This window comes from Ictalurus furcatus, chromosome 25 (assembly GCF_023375685.1).
Source record: "Ictalurus furcatus strain D&B chromosome 25, Billie_1.0, whole genome shotgun sequence".
Classification (NCBI taxonomy): Eukaryota; Metazoa; Chordata; class Actinopteri; order Siluriformes; family Ictaluridae; genus Ictalurus; species Ictalurus furcatus.
Genome location: NC_071279.1, coordinates 20,073,310 through 20,094,897, shown reverse-complemented (window position 1 = coordinate 20,094,897; position 21,588 = coordinate 20,073,310). Strand labels below are relative to the sequence as shown.

General features: G+C 40.6%; 1 protein-coding gene and 1 pseudogene across 1 annotated transcript; both read right to left on the bottom strand.

The window, feature by feature from the left end:
- Window positions 1–346: 346 nt before the first annotated feature.
- LOC128601482 (zinc finger protein ZFP2) lies at window positions 347–17,769 on the bottom strand. Its single transcript, XM_053614723.1, has 6 exons — window positions 16,809–17,769; window positions 13,602–13,735; window positions 12,747–12,879; window positions 12,533–12,619; window positions 11,619–11,735; window positions 347–3,409 (listed from the first exon to the last, which is right to left on the bottom strand). The coding sequence occupies exons 2-6, from the start codon at window positions 13,671–13,673 to the stop codon at window positions 2,091–2,093; spliced, it is 1,728 nt and encodes a 575-aa protein (XP_053470698.1). The 5' UTR covers window positions 13,674–13,735; window positions 16,809–17,769; the 3' UTR covers window positions 347–2,090.
- A 1,616-nt stretch (window positions 17,770–19,385) lies between these two features.
- Window positions 19,386–21,588, bottom strand: part of LOC128601620 (zinc finger protein 208-like) — a 60,482-nt pseudogene continuing 58,279 nt past the window's right edge.

Here is a 21,588-nt window from a genome sequence, read left to right as displayed (position 1 = left end):
ATTTGGTGTCATTGCTCTCACACTCCCTCATACTGGTCACTGGAAGTTCAACATGGCACCTCATGGCAAAGAACTCTCTGAAAATCTGAAAAAAAGAATTGTTGATGTACATAAAGATGGCCTAGGCTATGAGAAGATTGCCAAGATCCTGACACTGAGCTGCAGCACCATACAGCGGTTTAACAGGACAGGTTCCACTCAGAATAGGCCTCGCCATGGTCCACCAAAGAAGTTGAGTGCACGTGCTCAGCGTCATATCCAGAGGTTGTCTTATGTATGTATGTATGTTATATATATATATATATATATATATATATATACACACACACACACACACACACACACACACACACACACACACACACACACACACACACATATATACACATACACACAAAGTTGTTATTAACTGTTTAGTAACCTGATGGTCTAAGGGGAAAAAGCTGTCCCACAATCTGCTGGTACGGGTTCTCATGCTGTGATACTGTCTACCAGATGGTAGCAATGAGAACCGTGCTTGGCTTGGATGGCTGGAGTCTTTAATGATCCCCCGAGCTTTCCTGGAGGGAGGGAAGCTCACCTCCAATTATATGCAGAGATGTACGTACTATTCTCTGCAGCACATTTTAGCTGAGGACAGTACTGTTCCCATACCAGACGGTGATGCAGCCAGACAGGATGCTCTCCACTGTGCATGTGTAGAATGATCTGAGGATGCTGGAGCTCATCTCGAACTTCCCCAGACTTCTTAGGAAGAGCTGCTGGTGAGCTTTCTTTATTATGGTCTCCATATGGACAGACCACGTTAAGTGGGCCACTAGGAACTTGAAGCTGCTGACCTTTTCTACTGATGCTCTGTTGATTGTGATGGGACTGTGCTTTGTGTCCTGTCTCCTAAAGTCCAGCACAAGTTCCTTGGCCTTGATGATGTTTAGAGAGAGGTTGTTCTCACTGGCACCAGTGTACGTACAGACAAGAACGTACCTCTTGTCTGTAGGCCATTTCATCGTCCTCCTTGATCAAGCCTACCACTGTCGTGTTGTCAGCAAATTTGGCAATGACGTTGGAGCTATGGGTGGCCACACAGTCATGTGTGTACAACGAGTACAGGAGTGGGCTGAGAACACAGCCCTGCAGGGCTCCGGTATTAAGGGTCAGTAGTGAGGAGATGTTGTTGCCCATTTTGACCACCTGGCATCTGCCTGACAGAAAGTCCAAAATCCAGCTGCAGACCGAGCTGTTTAAGCCCAGAGCCCAGAGATTAACGTCAAGTTTGGAGGGCACTATGGTGTTGAATGTTGAGCTGTAGTCCACAAACAACATTCTTACATAAGTGTTCTTGTCCAGGAAGGAGAGAGCAGTGTGAAGGGTGAAGGCAACAGAATCATCTGTGGAGTGGCTGCTACTATAAGCAAATTGCAGTGGGCCCAGAGATGCGGGCAGTACGGAGCAAATGTAATCTCTGTAGGGCTGCAAGTAACGATTATTTGGACAATCAATTAATCTGTCGATTATTTCTTTGATTAATTGATTAGTTGGATTAAAAGGGCAATTTTTCTTTTCTGTATTTTTGTCCTTCGAAATTCAATAATTTTGAATTACGGTGGGAATATTTGGCATGTTTTTGTTCCTCTGTGGTTGCAGAATTAAAAGCAGATGTAATGTAGTGCTGCTCGGACTTCACCATTAATACAGGGTTTACTATTAGGATAGATCCATATTGTTTTGGTCTGCATCACGTCTTCTATGCACTTCCTGATGAAACACGTGACAGAGTCTGCATATACATCGAGGTCGTCATCAGAGGCGGACCAGAACATCTGCCCAGTCCACGTGATCAAAACGTCGTGATCAATCCGACTGGTCCGACCAGCACTGGACTGTTCTGAGGGCGGGGTGCTTCCTGTTTCAGAAACTATGCTACGTGAATTTGTTGGTGTTGCATGAAATTACTCTTTTGATTAAAACTCTTCCCGTACTTTGAGCACTCTTACAGCTTTTCTCATGTACGAATGCTCTGATATACTTTGAGCTTATCTTTATCTGTAAACATCTTCTTACAGTATGAGCGTATGAGTTTTTTTTTCACCTTAGTGAATGCGTTGGTGTTTGTGTAGATTACTCTGGTGATTAAAGCTCTTCCCACAATCTGAGCAGTGATATGGTTTTTCTCCAGTGTGAATGCGCTGGTGTTTTTGTAGGTCACTTTGTTGAATAAAGCTCTTCCCACACTCTGAGCAGTGATATGGTTTTTCTCCAGTGTGAATGCGCTGGTGTATTTGTAGATTACTCTGTTGAATAAAGCTCTTCCCACACTCTGAGCAGTGGTACGGCTTTTCTCCTGTGTGAACACGCTGATGTATTTGTAGATTACTCTGTCGATTAAAGCTCTTCCCACACTCTAAGCACGAATACGGCTTTTCTCCTGTGTGAATGCGCTGGTGTCTTTGTAGATCACTCTGTTGAATAAAGCTCTTCCCACACTCTGAGCAGTGATATGGCTTTTCTCCTGTGTGAATGCGCTGGTGTATTTGTAGTTCATTCTGTCGAATAAAGCTCTTCCCACACTCTGAGCAGTGATACGGCTTTTCTCCTGTGTGAATGCGCTGGTGTATTTGTAGATCATTCTGTCGAATAAAGCTCTTCCCACACTCTGAGCAGTGATACGGTTTTTCTCCTGTGTGAATGCGCTGGTGTACATGTAGATCATTCTGTCGAATAAAACTCTTCCCACACTCTGAGCAGGAATACGGCTTTTCTCCTGTGTGAATGCGCAGGTGTTTTTGTAAATTACTCTGTTGAATAAAGCTCTTCCCACATTCTGAGCAGTGATACGGTTTTTCTCCTGTGTGAATGCGCTGGTGTACATGTAGATCACTCTGCCGAATAAAACTCTTTCCACATTCTAAGCAGGAATACGGCTTTTCTCCTGTGTGAATGCGCTGGTGTGCTTGTAGATTACTCTGTTGAATAAAGCTCTTCCCACACTGTGAGCAGTGATACGGCTTTTCTCCTGTGTGAATGCGCTGGTGTGCTTGTAGATTACTCTGTTGAATAAAGCTCTTCCCACACTGTGAGCAGTGATACGGTTTTTCTCCTGTGTGAATGCGCTGGTGTTGTTTGAGATTACTCCGGTCAGTAAAACTCTTCCCACACTGTGAGCAGGGATAAACTTCTTTCTGTATTTGTTTATTAGAGAAGTTAATGTCGAGTGTAACGGAGGCTATTTGCTGAATACTGGAGCTTATTGCGGTGATATTGTTCATGTCTTTTAACTCTCCTGATTGTAGCAGTCTCTCATATTCCTCATAGTGGTATCTTCTGATGTGTTTGTGGAGATAAAGTTGAGATGTATAGGAAAGTGAACACCAGCAGCAGGAGAAGACTTCTACCTGGGCATCATCCATGTCTGGAACAGAAAATGAACAGCATTAGTAAAAACTCATTGTGAAAATAGTTAAACTATGTTTAGAAAAAAAAATTAATGTAACCAAGGCTCTATAGATTATAAATGAGGCAATGACAAATATAACTTCTGGTGAAGATGTACAGAGAATGGATAACCAAGTCACACAGCACAAAACTAAAATGTAAATGTTAGCGGCAAGAAATCCTCTTATAATCTTTCTTTTAGTAGATTCTAAGGGATCCCAACAAGGCCACAAGAAAAAATAGGATTTATATAGAGTAAGGTAGCAGTAAGTTCTGGTAGCCCTACTAGACTAACTATTCCACATGATGCTATACACCTGGGATAATGTATATGCTGATCAAAAGTTGCCACATAGACGTACATCATTAAAACTAGAGCTAGGCTATGATCAACTGATTGATCTCAAAAATGAACACAACACAGAATTTTATAATACTGACAGCTTTTAAATAATGTCTTTCTTAATAATGCAGACTGAACAAATGCCTATTACTGTACAAATTTTTACATTTATAAAAGGTGGATGTGAGGATAGTTTCATGGCACAGCAAACCTGTGACTACATTTCCTATCCTGCACTGCGGCCTACAAACATGGCCGCCATTGACTACACTTCCCAGAACATTCACATCCATGCTAATCACGCACATCTGCATCAATTTCACAGCACTCACAACCACAATATAAAAGGACTGTTTGAACACAATGACTTCGCCTAGTATTGAGTTTAACTCACTTACCAAGCGGTTGTACTTTGTTGTCATTTCGTTTCATGTTCTCTGACCGCGTTTATCGTTTCTTGACTCTGATTATTGCCTCACCCTATTTATGCCCGTTTGCCAATCGTCTGACCTTTTGCATGTTTTGGGACACGCTTTGGATTACTGATTTGAATTTGTCTCCCTTTGTCTCCTTTTATTGATTCAAAAGTTAACACAAAGAGACAAACAACATATATAATGAATCAAACTATTTTAACATAAATCCCCACTATAACCCCTCCCCCTACCAACCTCCCACCCCACCCTGGTCCCCCCACGAACACCCCTGTGGTCAATAGAATATAAACTCACATATCCAAAATAATAATAATAATAATAATAATAATAATAATAATAATAATAAAAATACACACAATTAAAAAAAAAGGAAAATACAATAATCAAGTATAATCATAGACTACACTCTAAAATATACTCTCCACCGCCCCTCCTCGAGAGTCCCCCAAAAACGCCAAATAACTGCTCCATTTCTTCCTGAAGGAATTCCCAACTCCCATCCTTCTGCTCGACCTCTCCTCAAAGGCAGCCACCCTCCCCATCTCCACACACCACTCTGGAAACGAGGGCGCTCCATCTGATTTCCATCCCCTTAAAATAACCTGACTACCAATCATCACACTGGTCAAAGCCCAATCTTTTTTGTACCTATCCTCCAATTTTGTGACCTCCCCATCTCCCAAAATACAGAGTCTAGGGCAGAACGAGATCTGAGTGTTCAACACCACACATACAAAGCTCTGCACCTTCAACCAAAATTCTTGGATCTTACAACACCCCCAAAAAACATGGGTGGTGTCTCCATCTTCTGAATGGCATCGCCAGCAGGTGGGTGTGTCTTTAAGACCGAGCCTATACAATTTAGAGGGGGTCCAATAGAACCGATGTAAAATCTTAAATTGTATAAGGCACACCCTTGCGTCTCTAGATGCAGTTTTTATATTTTTTAAAATCCTAGCCCATCTCCCTCCCCAATTCCAAATTTAAATCTTTCTCCCATAATCTCTTGAGAGTGATCGAGACTCCGTCCCCTAGACTCTGAATCAGTAAGGAGTGATAAACTGATGCTTCATGTCCTCTTCCAAAAGCAGAAATCACCTCTCCCAGAGTATCTGCTGCTTTAGGAGGGTGCATGCTACTCCCAAAAATAGTACAGAGCAAGTGGCGTAGTTGAAGATACCTAAAAAACTGAGATCTGGGGATCCCAAAATGTTGAACCAATTTTTCAAAAGATATCATCACACCACTCTCATAAAGATCACAGTGTGTATTAACCCCCCTCGTGATCCACTCTGACCAACAAAAAGGGGACTTATTAATACGTAGTTTTGGGTTTAGCCATAGGCTCGAGGCAACATTGAGATAAATATCAGAATCAAACACTCTGCACACTCTTGTCCACACTGAATGCAGATGTGAAATAATGAGGTGTGATTTAACTTCTCTGGTTAGATTAATGGAAAGGCTTTGCAGTGGCAAAATAGGGTCAAGAACTTCTTGTTCAATGCAGAACCTGGGAGGGGCTCTCTCAGGTGGAAGTGACCAATGAGCCAAATGTCTAAGACCAAACACATAATAATAAAACAGAATCTTGGGTAGGCCTAGCCCACCCTTGTCAATCAGCCTATGTAACTTATTGAAATTTAACCTGGGACGCTTACCATTCCAAATAGAAGACTTCGCTATACTCTCAAATTGCTTGAAATAAGAAAACGGGACATCTATAGGGAGAGATTGTAGCAGGTAATTGAATTTTGAAATACAACTCATTTTAATAACATTAACCTTCCCGATCATAGATAAATGTAAATAAGACCACCTGTCTACATCACTCGAAAACCATTTTATTAACGGGTCAACATTAACTCTAACTAAATCGGACAAATTTTTTGGAAATAAAATACCCAAATACTTAATGCCCTGTTTGGGCCACTGGAAGGCACCAGGCTGAAAGGCCGTTACTGGACAGTACGCTGTCAGAGCCAAAGCTTCGGATTTAGACCAGTTGACTTTGTATCCTGAGAATTTGGAAAAGGAATGAATAATTCTGTGGAGGCAAGGCATAGATCTAGTAGGGTCAGAGACGAATAATAAAATATCATCTGCATAAAGCAAAAGCTTATGCGCCACACCTCCCGCCACCACCCCTGGAAAATCATTCGCCTTTCTTATTGCAGCTGCTAATGGTTGCAGGGCAAGACAGAACAATAATGGGGAAAAAGGGCAACCCTGCCGGGTGCCCCTATCCAGAGTAAAAGAATCTGAAATTAGTCCATTTGTTTGTACTGCCGCTACCGAGTGTCTATAAAGTAGCTTAATCCAACCAATGAAAGTATTCCCGAACCCATACACTTCCAAAATCTTAAAAAGATAATCCCATTGTACCGTATCAAACGCCTTTTCGGCGTCAAGTGAGATGGCAGCAACCGGAGACTGATCATTCGCTACTGACCACATGATATCAATGAGACGTCTAATGTTATCAGAAGAGCTACGGCCCTGAATAAACCCCACCTGATCTATATGTATAAGAGAGGTCATAACTTTACTTAATCGGTTAGCCAGAATTTGAGACAAGATTTTTACATCTAACTGGATCAGGGAAATTGGACAAAAACTTTGACACTCACTTGGATCTTTGTCTTTTTTAAGAATCAGACTGATCCGGGCTTGTGTCGTGGTTGGAGGAAGCTTTCCATTCTTTAATGATTCTGTATAAACTTCTAACAGAAGTGGAGCCAGTTCTGTAGCATAAGATTTGAAAAACTCAGCGGCAAAGCCATCTGGCCCCGGAGACTTGCCTGTAGGCAGGGCCTTAATTACCTCGCCAAGCTCCTCCAGGGTTATCTCAGAATCAAGAGAATTTTTTTGCTCCGTCGTCAATTTCAGGAGTTCTAATGGTCCCACAAAGTTTCTAATATCTTCATCAGTAGACGAAGACATTGAACTATAGAGATCAAAGTAAAATTCTTTAAAAGCATTATTAATATCAATGGCCGAGGTAAAAATTTCACCACTAACAGACTTCACTGCGGGAATGGTAGAAAGGGCCTCCCTCTGTTTTATATATCTAGCCAAAAGTTTTCCTGCTTTGTCCCCCGACTCAAAGTATGACTATCTTGCCCTGAATAACCAAAACTCCACTTTCCTCGACAAAATAGTATTATATCTATATTTCAATCTGGTCAATTCTCTGAGACCATCAGACGACATTCGGCACTTCAGCTCTGCCTCTGCACTTTTAATATTTCCTTCCAACTCCACGAGTTCTCGTGCTTTGGATTTTTTAATGAATGAGGCATACTGTATGATCTGACCCCTAAGAACCGCCTTAAGTGCCTCCCACGCCACGCCCACAGAGGATACTGAGGACCAGTTGGTCTCCATATAAACATCAAGTTCAGCCTTTAACATTTGTCAGAAATCAGGATTTTGTAAAAGGGATACATTAAAGCGCCAACTAAATGATTTCTTCTTCTCTGTTCGTGGCCACACCTCTAAACTCCACCGACCTGCAAGGCCGAGGGCTGCTGCAAAGAGGCCCAGCTGCAGTGTCCCACATGCAGGAGACATGGGAATCAGGGATCATATTTCTGCTCTCAGGGATGCTTCAGGAGCAGCTGGCATACTCACAAACAGCTCCACAAGAGAGCATTTCCAGAGCTCGAACCTGAGACCCATGAGGTGGTCTCACCTGCAGAGCTCCAGCCGGAGGTTAACGTAGCAACCTCAGTGCTCCAGCCTGAGACCCACGAGGTCTCACCTGCCGAGCTCCAGCCGGAGGTCAACGTGGTGACCTCAGCTCCAGTGTTTCAGCCTGATACCCATGATGAGGTCTCAGCTCCAGAGACCCAGCATTAAGTCAAGTTCCTGTCCGAGGTCGAAGAGACGGCCTCCCAAGACACGTTACTGTCCCAGATCGAAGAGACGGCCAACCCAAGCTCTGCTCATGCCAAGTTCCTGTCCCAGGTCGAAGCCGACGTCATGACCAACCAGTTTCTGCTCATGCCTGAAGCTGATGTCACAAACAACCAAGTTCTCCTCAGGCCCGAAACCGACGTCACGAGCAACCAGGTTCTGCTCAAGCCTGAAGTCAATGTCACAACCAACCAAGTCATGCTCACGTCAGAGTTTGTTGACATGACCAACCAGGTTCTGCTCATGCCTGAAACCGACGTCAAGACCAACCAAGCCCTGCTCACGCCTGAGTATGCCGACACGGACGACCAAGCCCTGCTCACGCCTGAGTATGCCGACACGGACGACCAAGCCCTGCTCACGCCTGAGTATGCCGACACGGACGACCAAGCCCTGCTCACGCCTGAGTATGCCGACACGGACGACCAAGCCCTGCTCACGCCTGAGTATGCCGACACGGACGACCAAGCCCTGCTCACGCCTGAGTATGCCGACACGGACGACCAAGCCCTGCTCACGCCTGAGTATGCCGACACGGATGACCAAGCCCTGCTCACGCCTGAGTATGCCGACACGGACGACCAAGCCCTGCTCACGCCGGAGTATGCCGACACGGACGACCAAGCCCTGCTCACGCCTGAGTATGCCGACACGGACGACCAAGCCCTGCTCACGCCGGAGTATGCCGACACGGACGACCAAGTCCTGCTCACGCCGGAGTATGCCGACACGGACGACCAAGTCCTGCTCACGCCTGAGTATGCCGACACAGATGACCAAGTTCTGCTCGCACCTGAAGCAGACTTCATGACTAACCAAGTTCTCCTCATGTCTGAGACTGACGATAACACTGTGCTGAGGTCCGCATCTGAGGAGTTGAGCTCCTGCTCTGAGGACACTCGCTGCCCCCCCCAAGCCGACAATTTAACAGGAAACACAAAAAAGCAGCAAAATGTCTTTATGCCAACCATACATGTGTAATCAGGATACAGCTGTTAGCTCTTTCAGCAAGATGAGGAACATAGAAATGAAAGTTTGACATTTAACTTGGCTTAAAATCGTTATTTGGGAAAACTTTATTGCAACACAAATCAATAACGTTTTATTGCCCACCGAGTAAACCCCCACCTAAACTGTGCCCATCACACAGATACAGTAAATGGCGCACTTATATAACGCTTTTATCCAAAGCATTTTACACTGTGTCTCATTCACCCATTCACACACACACCAATGGTAGCAGAGCTGCCATGCAAGGCGCTAACTTGCCATTGGGAGCAACTTGGGGTTCAGTGTCTTGCCCAAGGACACTTCGGCATGTGGAGTCATTCGGGCCGGGAATCAAACCGCCAACACTACGATGAGCGGATAACCTGCTCTACCACCTGTCCCACAGCCCAGCCAGAGTAATATTAAGTCGTGAATATAAAACCCTTTTCTCAGAAAGAAAGAAACAATCCATCAGACAAATATAGGTTACCACATCTTTATGCACATGGCTGAATACACATCCATTCATGCCTGTAAGGAAGGGGACACTTGGCAACATAAAGGGTCATATCAGCTATAGAGTAGGGCTGATTAGTTAAAATAATTTTTCATAACTGACAATACCGATTATCAATGTAGATTTTTTAATGCAGTAAAGCACACTTTCACAACAAAAAAAGTAGAAGCATGGTACAATGCTGGCAGTGATGCCTTTCATAGCAGTACATCAATAACACAAGGGCATTGAAAATAAAAGTAACCAACAACTCTTGCTTAGTAAGTGAAATATAATAAATAGTTATATTATGTTATAATAAATAGTTATAAATGGCAGCATTACAATATTTATATATATATATTTTTAAGTATTAATAAGACATGTAAAGCAATTGCATAGTTTGATAAGGCCAGTTAAAATTAGTCTGGTTAATTTTTGCTAGCAAAAATAAGATGATGATGAACATCTACGTAATTTAGTAGAGAGACAAGTAATGTACGGAGATTCCTGAAACACCTTTCGGAGAATATGTGCTTTCTGGGGAAGTAAGTATTCTTGTACGAGAGAAAGTTAATGTCCCCTGACTTAAGCTCTGGAACTTTTCTTTCCTTTGGCACCACTCCAGCACCTGCTGCTTAAAAGTAGTAAGAAGTTCTAAGTTACGAATGAAAGCTGGTAGGCCTTTAGACTTCATGTTGGACCTTTCAGCAGGTAAACCTGCTAACACTTGTGGGGACCAGAAGAAGGAAAAACATTGCAGTGCTACAGCAGGACATTCCATATCCAGCTTTTGAGCTGCACCATCAAACAGCAGAAGGAATTATTGATCTCATGCTGCATGCACTTGGCAGAGAAAGGGACAGACTGGCAAAGCCTGTATATCTTGTATTTCTTTAATTGAAAGACCATGCTCTTTAATAATGATGTTGAGCACTTCCTCGTTATTATAAGTGGTGAGTGAATCAGCTGAAGAGAACGTGTCTGCTCTGGCTTGCACATTTCAGTGAACTGCTCCACCTGTTTAGCCCAGGTCGTGCTACACTCATCTATATCTTCCACATTTCCATCAGAGTCCCTCTGGGGCGGCTTGGCAAGCTAAAAATAAACAAAAATAACCCTACTGTTCCACCATTGTATGTCAATTTTTTTCAACAGATTTGACCCATCTGGAGGAAAATATCCACACATCAGGCTGCATCAGAACTGTCCTTTACTATACCAAGGCAAACCAAGTAGGTATCACAGGGATCATCTTCCTATGTAGAGAAGAGGTACAGTTCTCAAGACAAGGACAAATATCCACCTCCTTTGAAGCCAAGCTCATGTTAGGCACCTGTTGGCAAGCTAAACAGAAGCTAGTTTAGAGGCTTGTCACAGCGGGCTCAAAAACTATCAAAAATTCTTAAGCATATCAATAAAATTCTTCTAGAACCCAATTAAAGATTTCATATAGTAGCACTACTTGTATTGTTCTCTGCTTGATATTGCTTTGCTTGTATTTCCTCATTTGTAAGTCACTTTGGATAAAAGCGTCTGCTAAATGAATAAATGTAAAATGACTCAAAGTATGTTATCATTCTACACCAATAGAGCGAGTATCAAAAATGTTCTCAAATATGTGAAGTGTAAAAACTGAAAAGACAGTGGTGAAGACAGCTGTATAGCTGACATGACCCTCTACGTCACCACACCTCATCTTCCTTACAAGCATGAAAACATGTCTTCTCTTCAGCAGGATGGTGAAAGCTTGGTATCCCATATATCCTGTGTTATACCAAGTGAGCTGACTGAAAGGCAACAATAAACTGCCAGCTGTTTGTCTGCCTCACAGCTACCACTGTTGCTGAATATCATGTGGATGTGGAAGATACTTGATTTCACACATGATACAGGATGTCATTCCTGATTATAAGCTTGCATTACAATAAATGTTGATATTAATAAACTGTACAGTATAGCAAGAGTTTGAATGAGAATGAAAGTGTCAGTGTTACTCAACCCCAGTCTGTCCTTGTATGGATGTCTTCATCTTCAGATGCTTCCTCTTTTACATGCTTCCTTTCAAATCCTCCATTATTTTGGTCTACATCTTCCACAGAGTTTGATGTCCCAGCATCTGAAATTCCAAGATTTACATTTCAATACTGTCAACTCAAATAAAACTATAAAGAACAAGAGGGAAACCAGTGCTGAAGGACTGGTCCAGTCACAAATAAAGCCTAGTGAAGACTTCAAAAAGTTATTCATAGGGGTGTAACCATACACGATTCGATTCAATATACTGGGTTCATGTTCTGATATTTTAAGAATATTTTAAACAAAATTTGAATGAATAAATACTATGACTGAAAAGAGTACTACTTTTTTTTTTTTATTTCTGAATCATAAACAATGCAAAACAATGTGCATTTTGTCTTACAAACAAAGGTTTAATATTGTAAAACAAATGTACTACAGATTTCCCATGCCTTAAAACTAAATACATAAATGTATTAATTCTCACAAAAATTTGATTGCATAAGCCAGTCCCTTCAGGATTTTGCGATTGCAGAACCTTACACAAAATCAAGCACACGCTGCAATATTCAGAAGAGCTTGCATTTTTTTTAATTACCGCAGATTTTGACCAAGACATGTTATCGTGACCTCATCATCAGCCAAAGCTCTCTTTCATTCATGAGTGACGAACATGAGTACAACTAAAAGGACTCATTTACCAACAAAAAAAAAAAAAATCACGGCGAAAGACAATTTCGTGCAATTGCACTTTTGTCAATTCAAACATGATTAATTTAATGCTGATATCACAAATTTCCACAACACATATCACTATGCATGTGTCACGTGTCATGTATTGTTACAACCCTGGTTATTGAGTTCCAGTCTGGAACATAATACACCCTGTTATCTTACAGAGATAGTCTTTATCTTCAGGTTCTTCCTTTTCCACATGATTCTGTAGGTCCACAGGTGTGATGTGTCCCACAGAGACTGGTGTTGCTTTAAAAAAGTGAAGTACAAAATATAAATGAGGAAAAGTCAGTGATGTGGTTCATTCACAAATTAGAATAGACTAAAAATTATTACTGAATATTAGACTGGATTGTAACGTGCCATGTTGACTTACAGAAGTATTCTTCATCTACAGTTTCTTCCTTTTTTACATGTTTCTGAAGGTTCACACAGGTGATGTGTTCTACGGAGCCTGATGTCCCTCCATCTGAAGACGTATATTTTTCTGTCTGCACATCCCCACAAAGCTAATGAACAAAGAGTAATAATACTTATTTACAAAAGAAAGTCGATTAAGTGATATTGCATAAGCAAAAGTGCTGCTGTACAGAATATCGGCACGGCTGTGATTCGGCCGTAGACACGAGGCTGCAGGTAATCACAGCAGTGCCGATATTCAGTACAGCAGTACAACTGCGAGTGTGATCTTGCTTTTATGTGACAGTTTTCATAATAAGAAATTAATATCAAGTAACTAACATTTCAGACACAATATGATCAAATATTCGTATATTTTTGCTGTCAATGGAAATAATTCTCAAAACAGCCACAGCTAGATAGAGCTTTCCATGTTGCCGTGTAACACACAGACTAACTGACAGCCTGTAGTAAGTGTAGTAACAGTTTCAATGTAATGATCTACTGCTAGATTTGTAATTTATGCAGCAAACACAGATAAGTGGAGGATACACACAGTGAAATTTCCCAGTGCCGTTATAATAAATATCAGCACTCTTGGAATGTCACTTGACCAATCAAATTAGGACTGAAACTAACTGTGGTATAACACAACATATAGTCCATGAGGATACTGAAGAGATGATAATAACATGGTTTACTTGATTAGTAGGAGAGCATGCAACCTACCAAGGATGGAAGCTGATTAAGAGAAGAACATCCACACAGTCAGGTGAATCTCTTAGTTATTAAAAATGTTATGTTTAATTGTACACATATAGATAACTGTTACCTGTGAGTCAGTGGGACCAGGAGTGTGTGGAGGTTTGCTAGAAGAACACGGTCGTATCCCTGCTGATTCCATTATAAGTCTTATTATGAGGTCTAAATGGTGTTTCTGGAAAAGGAGGCTCTGATCATAACCCACTGTAAAGTTAAAAGAAAACAGGGAGAACAATAAAGCAATATGCCCTAAGAAGCCATGGTTTACAGTGATTTCAGAACAGCTAAGGGGTATTTTTAGGCATTCAATTCAATTCATGTTTGTGTATTGTATTATATATATACACACATGTATTAAAAAAAAACAAAAAAAAAAAACACAAAATATACATATACATATCCACTCAAAGTCTTTCCACAACTCTCTCTCCAAAAACTGTAAGCCTTCTGTTCCACTGGTGGATCCACATTCACCACATGATCACCATCACCAACTCCAGGAGTTACATTAACTGTAACTTCAAGCAGCTTACAAAAGAAACTCTCAGTGTGCTGGTTAGCTCCCTGTGACGTGACAACAGAGCGCAGTGAAAGGGATGCAGGGTCTGAATTTTGTTTTTTGGGGGGCTTTAGCTTTTGACACGTTCGTCAAAATTAATCATCTTCATTTATTAATGTCTACAGGATGTTTATGTATGACCTGTGCATTTTCAGTTCTTTGCTTGTTTTTTGCCATGCTCTCCTCCAAATCGACATTAAGTACGCTGTTTAAAGTCTTTCATTTGTATCTTTCATGTGTCTCAGTTCAGTTCAATTTCAGTCACCTTTTTTTTCTTCTTCTGCAGTTAAAACTTGGATTGGGTTATTACATGAGAGATGATGAATTTCAGAAAGCAGTACTCTATTTAACATACCGTCTGATGTTCATTCATGTTTATTTTTCGATAAAACGTGTATTTAAGACAAGGAGATGATCCATTTACTCGCGCATCTTGTTTCCATTTTGAGTCAGCATGCGATCTACCACACTCACGCACCATAAAGAGCATCATAACAACATTTAATGTTTGAATTTCGAGATTTAAAAAAAAAAAACATAATTTGGAAGCCGAGACTTTCTTCACAAAGAGCTGATTATGAATTCCAACTTTAAATGGTGGAGCACGTCACATACACAGGACAGTGTGAATAAAGCTTGCTGCTTTGAGACAATGAATTGAATTGAAATAAATTGAATTAAAGCCCGCGCGACGCAAACCACAGCATTGACGATATGAAGCAGGCAGATGCTGCACTCAACAGGATCATAATACAGAGCGCGAGACAGAAGGGCGGTGCAGTGCTCATTGTGGAATTAAATTCTTAAAGAAAGACAGACTGCTTAACGTGTTGATTTTATTTGTCTGCATACGTGGATTAATTTAATAATTTGATCCGAGATCAAAAGGTCCCGGCCACACTCCCGCAGAATCAATCGCAAGCACATGCCCCTGAACTTTTTCAATAGTTACGGAAATTTAGAAATTAACGTTAAAGCTCCAATCTCCTCCTGAAGTACTGAAAAAAAATCTGTTGGTGCCTCAGTAGCTGCGTTTACATTGACAACAATAATCCACTCTTAACCCGATTAAGACCATACTTTCATTAAGAAACTACCATGTAAACAGCAATTTTTACTTACCTTAATCTAATTAAGGTCATACTCGAATTAAGCTCTAATCGAATTAAGACAGGTGGAGTACTCCTGTTTTAGTCGCATTATGGACGTGTATTACAGACATGTAAACACCTTAATCACATTATGAACGTCGTGTGTGAGTTTTCAACGCATTTTGCGATAGGACACGATCACACACAGCAGTTTTACAGAGAAGAGAGTTCGGCTGCGTCCCAAACTGCATACTTTCCTACTATAGGCCTGTAGTGGGGAAAAATACATGTATCTCGACTACTATATAGATGCTAAGTACGCGGTTTGAGATGCAGCCCACGGCTTCAAGCAGTTGTCTATTAGCACGTACAGCATGACAAATAATTAACTGCACTTAAAGCGTTCATAAAAAAAAATTAAATAAAAACACCCAAAACTGTATACAGTACCATAACGAAGACGAACTGTATGTTGATACATGAAATTCTGGAGGGACGTCGGACGGCGTGGCGCGGTGACGTAATGACGCAGGCTGTTAATCTATTTATGTTCTAAAACATGTAAAACGGGAACATGACAGGAGTATTCTAAAACCGACTCATGTAAACACCTTAATCACATTATTATCTTACTCAGATTAAGGTCAATAATTAGATTACTGCTGTCCATGTAAACGTAGTCAACATGTACCCCCCCACGTACCCCCCCCCCCGTTTTTATAGCATCAAATAACTGACTAAAATCAAACTTATTTTAAAAACAAAACACTTGAACTTACATCAGCGTGGTACAAACTACCTAAAATGACAGAAACCATCTTTGGAAAAAAAATTATTTTAAGTGTAATTTGATTGTTTAGTTTGTCTCACGTCCCATTAAATTACATGGAGAGGGCGGGGTTTATGACCTATACCGCATCCAGCCACCTGGGGGCGATCGAAACATTTTGACTTCACTTTTCAGGACTTACACTTAGTTGCACGCTGCAAAATCTCGCGAAAGCAGTACACCATCCGGGTATTTCTCGCCTACTGTATAGTAAGGTTGTAAGCGATTTCGGCGCAGCCCGATGTAACAGAATGAGTAATGTGAGCTGGCGAAAACAAAACAATTAGCACTGTAGTCTGGTGTATTATTGTATTGTATGTTACCGCGCTAATGTATATATAATAGAGACGGTTTCTATGGGGTTTCCGCCGAAACTGGTATATTAGCATAACAAATGCAAAATGCAGCTCTTCAATTCCTCTCTCATTAATTTCAGCGTCTCCTTTCTTTTATATCTTCCTCCTGTATCCTGTCCATCTCTTTCAACCACTCATCCACGCTTATACCACCCAGTAAATCATAGTTCACAACTAAACCTGACCCTCCGGATCTATCCGTGTTATAAAAGTGATTTAATACGCCACTGTATCATTCTCTCTGTTCTGCACTTCGAAGGTTTGGGATTCAGTCACTAACTATTAGCCGAGCAGCTCAGCTAGTTAAACTTACCTCAGGTCTTAAAGTAGAACATAGTGAACATCCTCAAATACAGACACAGTAACAAGCTTGTTTTTAAATCGATCAAATCTGTTATTGTATATAAACCAGTCAGGAATATTTTCATGTAGAAAAGATTACCTCAGTGAGAAAAATAAACCGTTCACTCAAGGCTGAAAAACCGCAATTCCTCTTCTTCTGTTGGACCTGTCCCAAATGGCACACTTCGCCATTGTGGCCTTCCTCTGAGTGCACACTTTGATGACGTCAGCTAATGCCGCGGTCACACTAGGCTTTAAGCGTGCGTATTTTTGTCGGACGCCACTGTGAATGTCGGCGGAAACAGGATATGACATCATCACACTTCAGGGCTCTGAAGTTTTCATATGTAATGACGTTTTACAGCAGTAAAATCTCAGACAATATTTGAAGCAATTAAAAAAATAATTTTATGCTTCCATCTGTTAAGTATACCATCTGTTCCTGGCAGACTCTCTTTTAAGTTGTTTTTATAATCTTTCAAAGCTGTACAGTACAGGATTGCTCGATACTGCTAAAATTAGCACTTCCATTTTTTAATTTCTTTCTTTTTTACTAAAAAGGTCATGCAGGGACATCATGATCATCTATTAGTCACATGTCTTTACGTGATACGATTACACAGGTCAGAGATCACCAAATCTGAACTTTCATCACGCAGCGTAGTACCAAAATTCTACACGTGAGCTTGCGTTTCTCTTCTGCCGTTTCGGATGCGTTTGAATGGAAGTCAATGGAGCGGTAAGGCCTACTGTGACCGCCACATAAGGAACGAGTCCATGAGTGTGATGGGACGATTAATAGATGGCTTTTGGGACGGACTCGACTTCGTGACGCTGAAAAGAGGAAGATGTTGCTGGTTGCTGTTGTTTTGCGCTTGTCGGATGGCTTGCTATGCAGAGACAGCAGCATCGTTTTTATCAGATACAGAAACTAAAGGCTTCTCCACTAAGTATTAAATAATTTCCAGTTAGTGTGTTCAGTACTTTTTTCTTGTATCATTGCTCTTCATTACACATAACTTCATTTATGGACTTTAATGTCTGGATTTCTTTATATGTGTGGATTTCTTGAGTTAATACCAAAGTCTGGTGAAAATTTCATGTGAATAATCTCATTGGAAATATATTCACTGAAAAAAAAGTTCAATACTTATTTCCCCCACTGTATTAATTATAACGTGCACTGAAGATGAATTGCCCAAAATCCTACTGATTTGTCTTTGGGGAATGTTGTTTGTCTCCAACTTTTTTGGAACATGTTGCATGCATCAATTTCAAAATAAAAGTTTATCTTCAAAAAACTATGCAGTTGATTAGGTAAAGCATCAAATACCTTGTCTTTATACATTTTTTGCTTAAATACAAGTCAAAGTACATTTCCAAATCACTCCTCTTTGTTTTTATTAGCACCTACTGTCCCAACATTTTCAGAATTGGGGCTGTATATTAAGCTGGTTTCCGTCATCTGGTTTTGGTGAAACATTTGTAGTTACATACAGTGATTACACTTTATATCCTATACCATCTACCTATGTAATGTTTTCTGCCACCTCTATGCTTAACAGCTGGCAAGGTTTTCTCTCCATCAAATGATGCTCCATATACATTAACATACCTAATAAACCTTTTGTGATTGTGGACAGAGTTCATCAGTCAGCAGGCACTCCAAAATATCTCTGGACCCCCCCCCCCCCCCCTTTTTTTTAATTTCAGCTCAAACAAACAATCTCCAGTTTTATTTCTACTGAACATTTCTACTGACCATTCCTGCTGAACATTACTTCTGGACATTTCTGCTGAACATTTCTACTGAACATTTCTGCAGACCATTTCTATTGAACGTTTCTACTGAACATTTCTGCTGAACATTTCTTTTCTTCCCCCCAGTTATTTCATTGAGAAGAAAAAACAAACCAAGTAACACACAGCAGCAATCATTCACAGTTTTTTTTTCTTTTTATACTAACAAAGGAAACCTAAATTAAAGGTACAAATTGTGCAAGCAACACTGCAGAGTAGAATGATAAACCACTGTTGCTGTGTCAGCTAAATCTTTCTTCAAGTCCTTAGGTTCATTTAGGGATTTTGCATTTCCTTTCTGCCCAGCATTCAGGCAATATTTTGCACATGCCACAATTACTATTTTATTTATTTAAGTTAATGAAATATAAAGTACCTGTATATTAACATTTGCAAAAAAAAAAATCCATTTTAATTGTTTGCTCCAGTTTTGCATACAGTTGTGCAAGTTAAAGATGTTGTGGTCATTCAGGTATAAACTACACTACCATGGGTTTAGAATTTAATTTTAAGGCAAAACAGTGCCTCTGTTAACATTGGGATCAATGTGACTAATTTTTAAATTTACATAAATCCATATTGGACTGAGTTCTCTACAAGAGAATTTGTTTCATAATTCAGACTTACCAGTCGTTCAGTATGTTTCAGTTACTTTTTAAGAATTGTAAGGAGTAAGGCCTAAAACTCCCACTGCTAGTGATGGAAAAAAAAATCTACAATTCTAATACAGTTCTGCACTGCTTGGAGTTGATTCAACTGATGGTGTTGACCTTGTTGTTAATAACCATTTCCCTAAATCATATCTGATAAGAAAAATATTTTTTCTTTCCTGCTTGTCTAGTAAATCCCCCTTGCCCACCTTAGAAATTAGATTTAAAAAAGAGAACATGAGACTTTTTTAATGGTGGAAAAAGTCTTTATTTCAATAAAAGCAGTAATGAAGTATACTGCAAGTGAAAAACACAAAATCAGTGGAGTCAGGTGGAACCAAGAGCATCTTTTTTATGCAGCTTAACTACATGGTGGTGGGTTGTGCATTATGGGAAATGAAGACAGGGTTCTGGAATCTTACCCATTAGTAAACTGAATGAATCCCACATACCATGACCAGCACCAGCCTCTATTACAGCAATTACAGTTAAAGCAATTAAAGTACAGCAATTAAAGTACATCTCAAATCAGTAACTATGCTATGAGAATTTGTTGTAGTTGTATGAAAATACTCTTGAATAAAACTCTTCCCACACTTTGAGCACTCTTACAGCTTTTCTCCTGTGTGAATGCAGTGGTGTCTTTGTAATTCACTCTGTCGAATAAAGCTCTTCCCACATTCTGAGCAGTGATAGGGTTTTTCTCATGTGTGAACGCGTTGGTGTGATTGTAGATTACTCTGTCGATTAAAACTCTTACCACACTCTGAGCAGTGATACGGCTTTTCTCCTGTGTGAATGCGCTGGTGTCTTTGTAGATTACTCTGGTGATTAAAGCTCTTCCCACACACTGAGCAGTGATACGGTTTTTCTCCTGTGTGAATGAGCTGGTGTGATTGTAGATGACTCTGTCGATTAAAGCTCTTCCCACACTCTGAGCAGTGATATGGCTTTTCTCCTGTGTGAATGAGCTGGTGTGATTGTAGATTATTCTGTCGAATAAAGCTCTTCCCACATTCTGAGCAGTGATATGGCTTTTCTCCTGTGTGAATGCGCTGGTGTATTAGTAGGTCACTTTGTCGAATAAAGCTCTTCCCACATTCTGAGCAGTGATACGGTTTTTCTCCTGTGTGAATGCGCTGGTGTTCTTGTAGATGACTCTGTTGAACAAAGCCTTTCCCACATTCTGAGCAGTGATGGGGCTTTTCTCCTGTGTGAATGCGCTGGTGTTTTTGTACGTCACTCTGTCGAATAAAGCTCTTCCCACACTCTGAGCAATGATACGGCTTTTCTCCTGTGTGAATGCGCTGGTGTATTAGTAGGTCACTCTGTCGAATAAAACTCTTCCCACACTCTGAACAGTGATACGGTTTTTCTCCTGTGTGAATGCGCTGGTGTTCTTGTAGATTACTCTGTTGAATAAAGCTCTTCCCACACTCTGAGCAGTGATATGGTTTTTCTCCTGTGTGAATGTGCTGGTGTCTTTGTAGATTACACTTGTGAATAAAGCTCTTCCCACACTTTGAGCAGTGATATGGTTTTTCTCCTGTGTGAATGCGCTGGTGTTGTTGGAGATAACTCCGGTGAGTAAAACTCTTCCCACATTGTGAGCAGGGATAGACTCCGTTCTGCATTTGTTTATTAGAGGAGTTTATGTTGAGTGTAATGGAGGCTATTTGTTGAATACTGGAGCTTATTGCGGTGACATGGTTTACGTCTTTTAACTCTCCTGATTGTAGCAGTCTCTCATATTCCTCATAGTGGTATCTTCTGATGTGTTTGTGGAGATAAATTTCAGATGTACAGGAAAGTGAACACTGAGAGCAGGAGAATACTTCTACCTGGGCATCATCCATGTCTGGAGCAGAAAATGAACAGCATTAGTAAAAACTCATTGTGAGAATAGTTAAACTATGTTTAGAAAAAAGAATGAATGTAACCAGTGCTCTATAGATTACAAATGAGGCAATGACAAGTATAACTTCTGGTGAAGACGTACAGAGAATGGAAAACCAAGTCACACAGCACAAAACTAAAATGTAAACATTAGCGGCAAGAAATCTTCTTATAATCTTTCTTTTAGTGGATTCTAAGGGATCCCAACAAGGTCACAAGAAAAAATAGGATTTATATAGAGTAAGGTTGCAGTAAGTTCTGGTAGCTCTACTAGACTAACTATTCCACATGATGCTATACACCTGGGATAATGTATATGTTGATCAAAAGTTGCCACGTAGACGTTCATCATTAAAACTAGAGCTGGGATTTGATCAACTGATCGATCTCACAGAATTTTATAATACTGACAGCTTTTAAATAATGTCTTTCTAAATAATGCAGACTGAGCAAATGCCTATTACTGTACAAATTTTTACATTTATAAGGGTGGACATGAGGATAGTTTCATGGCACAGCAAACCTGTGACTACA